General features: G+C 54.7%; 1 protein-coding gene across 1 annotated transcript; it reads right to left on the reverse strand.

Annotated features, from left to right (window-relative positions):
* Nucleotides 1–5,284: 5,284 nt before the first annotated feature.
* On the reverse strand, nt 5,285–8,131 carry LOC122366042 (galactoside alpha-(1,2)-fucosyltransferase 2-like). Its single transcript, XM_043337803.1, has one exon. The coding sequence runs from the start codon at nt 8,012–8,014 to the stop codon at nt 6,797–6,799; it is 1,218 nt and encodes a 405-aa protein (XP_043193738.1). The 5' UTR covers nt 8,015–8,131; the 3' UTR covers nt 5,285–6,796.
* Between the last annotated feature and the right edge of the window lie 146 nt (nt 8,132–8,277).

The following is an 8,277-nucleotide window of genomic DNA, read 5'->3' on the forward strand; positions in this document are numbered from 1 at the left end:
CGGGGAAGGAGGCGATGACCCAAATATCATTTGTGATGCGAAGGGGCGCAGTCCTGGTCCAGATAGGTAAGCTATATTGTATTGTATTGTATTCATTTTATCACCGACGGGTTATGCACCCATTTACAGGTGAAGTCAAATAATACATTTCCCACACTCACAAACACTTCAGGCACATCGAACACTTGGACTTGCATCTCAGCCGTCCCTCGCTACATAGGCAGCCACTCGACTTCTGAATTCGCCGGCGCTGCTCCTCCATATATCCACATCGCGGTTTGCATCCAGGAACGCGTTGCAGTTGCTGGGAGCGCGATTAAAGATGGACGTTTTCACAGTATTGACACGCGGTCGCGCCAGGGAACTCGCGAACATACTCTGATGCCTAAGCAGACGAACAGGTACTGAGAGAGGGAACACATCGAGAAGGAACGATGAACGTATCCTCTGGCGATGTATGTCCCTGATGAAGAGAATATCAAAACGCTGGATCCTAGCTGTCACAGTGTCCACTCCGAAGTGCTTAACTAAGTCTCGGTACCCTAAAGAAACACCAGTCACCCGACAGCGAGCACAGAGCCAGACAAGAAACTTTTCCTGCACACGTTCAATTCTCTGGATGTGTGACACCGCTGCTCCTCCCCACACCACACTGCCATACTCAAGGATGGAGCGAACGTTTGCAAAGTACGTCGATAACAGAGCGCGCTGGTGCCCGGTTTTGAATGGCTTGCCTTTCTTCCCTGTCTGGAGCGTACGCATTAGTAGCCCAAGCGCTCGGTTGGCCTTGCGGACAGTATAGTCTACATGCTCTCCAAATGTGAGCTTCTGGTCCAGCAACACACCTAGGTCACGCATGACTTGGACACGTTCTAACAATGTTCCTCCGACCACATAACTCGCGGCCACCGGGGCGCGTCTCAGCGTCAGTGTCAACACTTTACATTTAGCAGGGTTGAGATTGAGCCCCCACTTCTCCGACCAATTACACAACTTGTCCAGCTCGGTTTGAACGTGAGACACATCGGACATCGAATCTATACGTCTGTAAATTTTGACATCGTCAGCGAACATCAGCGTTTCTATATCCAGGACTAAAGGCAGTTCGTTCACAAAGCACGAAAAAAGTAAAGGTGAGATCAGTCCGCCTTCAGGGGTGCCTGACGTCACTGGCACCCACTCGGAGCACTTGCCCGCGACCACCACCCTCTGCTCTCTCCCAGACAGATAGGAGCCAATCCAGTCAAAAGCTTTACCCGAAATATGGTAAGAATTTTTTAACTTGTGAAGAAGCAGGCTGTGATTTACGCTTTGAAAGGCCGAACTATAATCTGTGTAAATGACGTCTGTCTGGGATCCTGCAGAGATGTTGGTCCAGGCCGTGTGCAGCATGGTACAAAGGTTAGTAGCACACGAGCGGCCAGGCATGAAGCCGTGCTGCACATCGGAGATAACCGGCTTCACATGGTTGAACAGCTGGAGAAAAACAATCCGCTCGAGAACCTTGCCAAATATAGGCAACAATGACACAGACCGATAATTGCCAGCATCCGCTTTTGAACCCTTCTTATGAATCGGGACGATATTTGCACGTTTCCATGACCTGGGGAAAATCCCCTGCTCCAGTGACAGTTTACAGAGTTTGGTGATAGGCACAGCCAGCTCTATCGCACATTCTCTGATCACCCTCGCACTAATATTGTCGGGCCCGCAGGCCTTCTGCGGGCTGAGGTCACGGAGAATATTGTACACGGCCTGCTCAGTCACCTGAAAGTTATGCAGAGGGTCTAAGTCATACTCCGGAGCAGGCGGAACCACCGTGACAGCTGGATTACTGAATTTGGAGGCGAATGTACGATTTAACAGGTCGGCTTTTTCACGATCATCTGTCACCTTTCTACCACCATCAATAAGATGTGACAGCTGTCCACTCCTACCCTTCATGCACTTGACGAATGACCAAAATCGCTTTGGGTTTGTGTTCAGATCATCTATCATGCCGTTAAGATAGGTACTCATAAAATCTCTCACTCGACAAACGTTTAAAAACACGACGTTTTTCCCGGAATAGCTCGCGGCTGTCAACCGTTCCCGCCGTCTTCATTCGCCGGTGAGCCACCTCCTTCTCTCGCAGCGCCGCGCGCAGCTCCTGGTCGAACCACGGCGGCTGTCGGCGTTTGAACTGCACCAGCGGTATGTAGTCGCGGATGGCGGCCGACAGCAGGTCGTACAGCACCTCCGTGGCGTCGTCGACCGGCAGTCCGTCCAGCATGCTCCACGGCGCGAGTTGCAGCGCCGCCCGGAGTCCCGCCCAGTCCGCGCGATATACATCGATCTGGGATGTTCTGAGGACCCGTTCGTTACTCTACGCCGGAGGGTCGGTTCGGTTCCTTTTGATAGGGTTGCGGTGGCCCACTGGAACATTCAGGGGACGTCTGGTAGCCCTGTTGTCCACCAGTGCGACACTGCGGCCTCCCGAAGTGGCTTTGTGAGGCCCCACCATACCTGTAGAGGCCCCGGTGGCCCCCAGAACGGCCATGCAAATTCACGCCCTGCCTCTGGGGGCTCTGCTGTCCCCCCGCGCGACCCAAAAAATTATCGTCTTTTCTCTGGGGGCCCTGTTGTCCTCCAGAATCTGTGTGCGTACCTTGCCTCTGGAGGCCCTGTTGTCCCCCAGGGCGTCCCTTCGATTTCAAATCCGGCGTCTGGGGGCAATATTGTCCCTCAGAGCGACCATTCGCGTTCTGGTGGCCCTGTTGTCCCCCAGTGCCACCCTGCGGCCTCCCAGAGCGGCCCTGTAAGTTCACGCCCTGCCTCTGGGGCCCTGCTGTCCCCCAGAGCGACCCTTCAAGTGCACGACTTGTTTCTGGGCCCTGTTGTCCCACCAGGTAAGCGTTGGGGCTACATTAGTGGAAGGGATGGCTTTTGTCGAGTGACAGCTGTCTGGCGCGGGGTCGTCGAGGCACTGCGTCATTCATGTGCGCGGTGGGTGGTCGTGTTGCCTCTGGGGGTCGCCGGCGTTATGCGCGTGGTGGTTGGCCGGCTTGCCCGAGATGAATAGGTGGGGGGAATCGGTGTTTCGGGAAGGTAATAGATGGCGCACTGATTTCCCCCGTTTTTCTTGGCGTTTCGGGCTGGCCGATCGCTTCGGGCGTAGGATGCTGGCGTTTTGGGGGCGATGCGGCCGTCCGCCGTGCGCATGGCGCCTGTTGGGTTCTGGTGATTTTGCGCCTGGTGGTTTGCTCTGCGGTGGTGGCCGGTTTGTCTGTGGGTGTACTCCCATGCTTGCTCACAATATATATGCACGGATCACCTAACGGATCGGCAACTCTCCCCGATTCCCTTTGTTATCGGTGTACCCGCGGAGCGGGCTGCCATCTAGCGGCGCGGATATCTTCACTAAGGAGGGGAGCCGGCCGCCCGCCGCAACCAGTGTTAAAAGGCACGGGGAAACGGGTGTGAACGCAACACCCGTCCGTCGTTTCCATCCTCAGGATGTTCAGATCAAGTTCAAATCCTTCTCCTCCACGCAGCAACTCTTGATCCGGGCTGGACAGGCAACTTTATCTCATGCGGGCTGCTCCCTTGAAGCGCACCACTGCTCCCATGGGAGCACACCCGTAGCCGGGTGCAGAGAGTGCTTGGGGGGCTGGTCGGCCTGTCCATTCGGACGGGCTCAGCCCCGGTGACTCTCTAGGGTGCCTGTCCATACCAATGTTTACCCCAATTCCTATAATCCTTCCGGCTCTGCAATGGTCTCAATGGACCGAAAGGGCCTAACCCAACAAAACAAAAACAAACAAAGGTTAAGAACGGATTAAATTACGGAGTCTCTCTAACAGCTGGAATGTTACCATAACATGGAAATGTTACATACTTTATTCCCTAATCAGCTGGAGCATGCATAATGATCCAAATGTTTCTAGTTATGCTTGAGTTGTATGAGCAAGAAGCACGTCCTTGCAACTTTAACGTCGCTTTTGGCCGTAGGTACACGAAGACCTTTCCTCATCCGTCTGCCCATAGTACGAGTTCATCCCCTGTTCCTATCTAGACGGTCACCGGCTACCAGTTGGAGTAGATAACATCGGAGCAAATCCAACGAGCTGGCCATTAACGAGACTATAGGTGGACCTCGGCCCCTGTTTCACGATACGACCCTCCCCGCCGCTACAGGGTATCGACACTTAGCCGGTTTTCATTAAGACGTTGGCAACATTGTGAAGTTTGCTTACGTTTCCATAGGGACGGAGGCACCCATACCTGATGATGTTAGGTACTGGGTAGCAGCGTGCCGCTAAACAGTGACTATAGCTTTGGCCCCGAGGCTGGTTTAGCCACGTGTTACATCTCAAGATATCTGTGGCTTAGAGCCAGGTCAGGTCATTTTGCACCCTATATATTGCCTCATATTCAACATTCTCTCTCTATATATAATAATATATATAATACTAATAATAAGTCAATAAGAGCAAATTGAAAGGCGTCTCATTTGGTCTGGACGGGTCATTCTTAACACCCTCAAACATCGGGTTACATGTTAACAGTGGCATGAAAACGGTCAACAGCAGTTTTTTTTTTACTATAACTTTTGACACACGTGCTAGAGCGATGAAAACACGTCAGATGTGTTCAGCTCGACGATACGGATCGACTGATATGCAGCATGACCCTTTCCGGTCAGGTCATGACCTTGGCCTGACGTAAAATTTTCAAAATGGCCTTCCAAGGTCAACCTACGAGTATAGTTCATTCGACGCGTCTCGACGAGAGGAACACGATGCTCGCAAAAGTAATGTCGTGGCTCGTTTAAGTCAAAAGTTATTACCGAAAAAAAAAGTTTTTCGTAAACACGCCTCTTTTGGAGTTTTTGCCCTCTGGAGGCTACACCGTTGACCTGAGTTCAAATCTATGAATAAAACTCAGAAAGACCTGTGAAAGAGCTATCGAATGCGCTTTTCCGCGGCGCTGTAGTTCTATTGGTTCTCAAGTTATGCGTCGGGTGTTTCGAAAACTGTTGAAATGGACAAAATTTGCCTTTAATGACCTCTGGTAACCTGACCTTTGACCTGACCTAAAAAATGACTGAAGTATTTCCGCCATTATTTTTACGCTCTTTGGAATGCCGCTTACCCCGTGTGGCTACGTGGCCCAGAAGCCGAGTTGGGGGGGGGGGACGGGCGGGGGTTTCATACACCCTCGACCCGGCGCGGTTGGTACCGTGTACCGGCCCGGCGTGGGTTTTTACTTTGTGCAAGTATATTTGTGAAAGTTACAGGTTTAATTTAATCGGCAGATGAATATTTATCAAAAATATACTCATGAAATATATGTAAGAGATGACAGCGATCGGAAAATTACCCATTTCACGATGGACGCTAGGTCGCCCACGTGGGTATGAAAACAACGATTTTCATGACAAAGGATACAATCTCAAATACTTAACCTGTCTCTAACGATTCTTGCCATTCTCATTTATACCATAGGTATCTTCTAAGCTAACTGAGAAACCATGTTCCGCAGAAAAATCACTTAATTAGCTCCGACACGACGCCCTCAACACGCACGAGGCCGGCCGCTTCCTTAGTGAAGATAGTTCACTTAAATGCCCACCAGGTGGCAGGGGAGACAGGTCGCGGGGGGGAGTTGCCGATCCGTTATGTGATCCGTGATATATGTATAGCCTGGATTAGTGTTATGGCGCATTCTCTCTGGTGGGGGAGTGCGGTAGCTGATGCACTAGTCTCGTGCCATGAAGGGGGCTGGAAAATGCACGGTTAGTCTGAAAGCATTAACCGATTTTTCCACACCCTGAATTCGGCTGGCCGCCCGTGCCCTCCAGTTGACTCATAGGTCCGGCCGGTGGGCTGACCAATCATGCCTCGAGCGATGGCTCGACCGATCAGCTGTTGCGGCGGCTGCACTGGCCCGGCAGTCGGCCGTGGCGCGCATGCGGGTTCACTTCCACGTGTTGGCTCACAATATATTGCTCATGACTGTTGTCTTGCCTGATGTTCTTGAATTTCGCCAGCAATGTTGTATGCTGTGCTGGACCCATTTTGCTCAGTCGCCAATTTGGCATGTTTTCATTTGCTTGTGATGAATTGTCTTTTTGCAGTCTGCGGGGTTCTGTGTACTGTGTTCACTTATATGGCGTGCATAAGTGCGGCGGTGGTGGCGCAGGATACGCGGTCAATCTCAGTTTGACAACCATGGCGCACTGATTTCCCCCGTTTTTCTTGGCGTTTCGGGCTGGCCGATCGCTTCGGGCGTAGGATGCTGGCGTTTTGGGGGCGATGCGGCCGTCCGCCGTGCGCGTGGCGCCTGTTGGGTTTTGGTGATTTTGCGCCTGGTGGTTTGCTCTGCGGTGGTGGCCGGTTTGTTTGTGGGTGTACTCCCATGTTTGCTCACAACATATGTACACAGCCTGGATTGATGACCTGATCGGGAGAGGTCGAGACGGATTTAAACCCAGCTCAATGTTGCAGCCTGACCACAAATAACATGATATACCAAAACCAATCTAGCACCACATGCTTACATCATGCTATTGCCCATTCATTTCCTATTCGATCGAAACAAGCATAACAGTCACAGGCCCACCATATTATATCACCGCGGCCACCGGCCTCTCACCACGCACAAGACACGCGACTGCAACCTCGAGCATACGGCACCTTCCCGGTCGAGATGGCGCCTCACCACTCTCACTAGATGCTGTCCCTGGACTCTGCTACCCCTCCCAGTTCCCGGCCTGCGCGGTCCTTCTCTCGGCTCCTCTGGCCGCGGTCCTCCATCACCTCAGCGCCACCCAGTTGTCGGCGCCGGCCAGCTGAATCTCCAGCAGCGGCGCGTGCCGGTCGCCCATGGTCATGTGCGTCTGCTGTTCGGGCGCCAGCACCGTGCCGCCGGCCAGGTAGGCGCCCCAGAAGCCGTACGTGCCCACCGTCACCACAGAGTGGTTGCAGGCCGCCAGCAGCGCCATGTCGCGGCCCGGGTCCTCCAGGTTCCGGTTGCCGGCTAGTACGATGTCTTTGCTCTCACGCACGTGTAGCTGCTTGGCTACATAGTCGAGCTCGTCGGAACAGACGATGAAGAGCGCGTCGGCGTAGCGGCGCCGGTAGAAGTCGAGCGCGCGACTGAGGTATGCCTCGTCGGGCAGCGCGCCCTTGTACTTGGTTTCAATGTATGCGCGGTAGTCGGTACGGCGCACATGCACGCCGATGAAGGTGACGGTGCTGCGCTTGCCACGCGCGTAGTGAAGGAACGTCTGCGCTTGCTGCTGCAGCCGCGCAGAGAACTCAAACTCTCGGCGCAGCTCCTCGTAGAACGGGTGAAAGAGGTCGATGCCGTTTCGGTCCGGGTAGATGGTAATCAGATAATGCTGCGGCTCAGAGTGGTGTTCTCCCGGATCGCACTCGAGATACTTGCCGGCGTCCTGGTAGGATATGTTGTGCCGCTGAACCCCCGTGGGAAGCCGCGACGTGGGCGGCAGCGACAGGCCAGGGAAGTAGCGCGTCAGCTTGGTCAGCATCTTATCGTCCACATACCCGGCAGCGCCGTAGATTCTGCTGTAGCTGTAGATGATGGCGTACAGGCCCATCAGGTTGCCTAGCCGGCCGATCGGCAGGTAGGAGACCGTTTTATTGCAGCCGGCCGGGGTGGCTGGCGGCGGTGACGGCTTCTCCAGCTGGAGGCAGGCCCAGCGCAGGACGTGCTGGACGTTGGCAGGCACGTCCGACGAGTCCACATGGCCGTGCAGCGGAGGACACAGTCGCAGTAGCACGTCACTCACAGAGGTCGGGCCCTCGCCGGCCTGCTGTTCCTCCTCTGTCCCTCCTCTCTGTTCCGTGGACACCCAGCGCGGATGCTGTCGATGCGCTGACTGCATCAACAAGACGCACGTCAACACCAGAGTCAGCGCGGCGGTCAGGCGGCGCAGACCCTGACGGCCGCCGAGCACAGGCATCGCCCGATCCGTCACGGGGCGCCGTTCACCGCTCACTGTCCACATACGACCCAAACGGAGCAGTCGCACGCACGGGCCACCCTGCCGAGCACCGGAGCATGTCGGGCAGAGCAGTCACAGGGTCTCCTGCTCGGCCCCGACCGCGCACTGCTGCCGGCCGGACGCTCCGCCGCACACTGCCACGGTCGGCTGGAAGTGGCTCCCACGACTGACACCGTGCACCGGCGCCCGGCAAGGGTGCCGTCCCACACACCGGCACACGAGCGAACCACGGCGAGACGGTCCCGTTACCGACGGCACGTGTGCGG

Source organism: Amphibalanus amphitrite, unplaced genomic scaffold, assembly GCF_019059575.1.
Source record: "Amphibalanus amphitrite isolate SeventyFive unplaced genomic scaffold, NRLGWU_Aamphi_draft 000029F_arrow, whole genome shotgun sequence".
In the NCBI taxonomy this organism is placed as follows: Eukaryota; Metazoa; Arthropoda; class Thecostraca; order Balanomorpha; family Balanidae; genus Amphibalanus; species Amphibalanus amphitrite.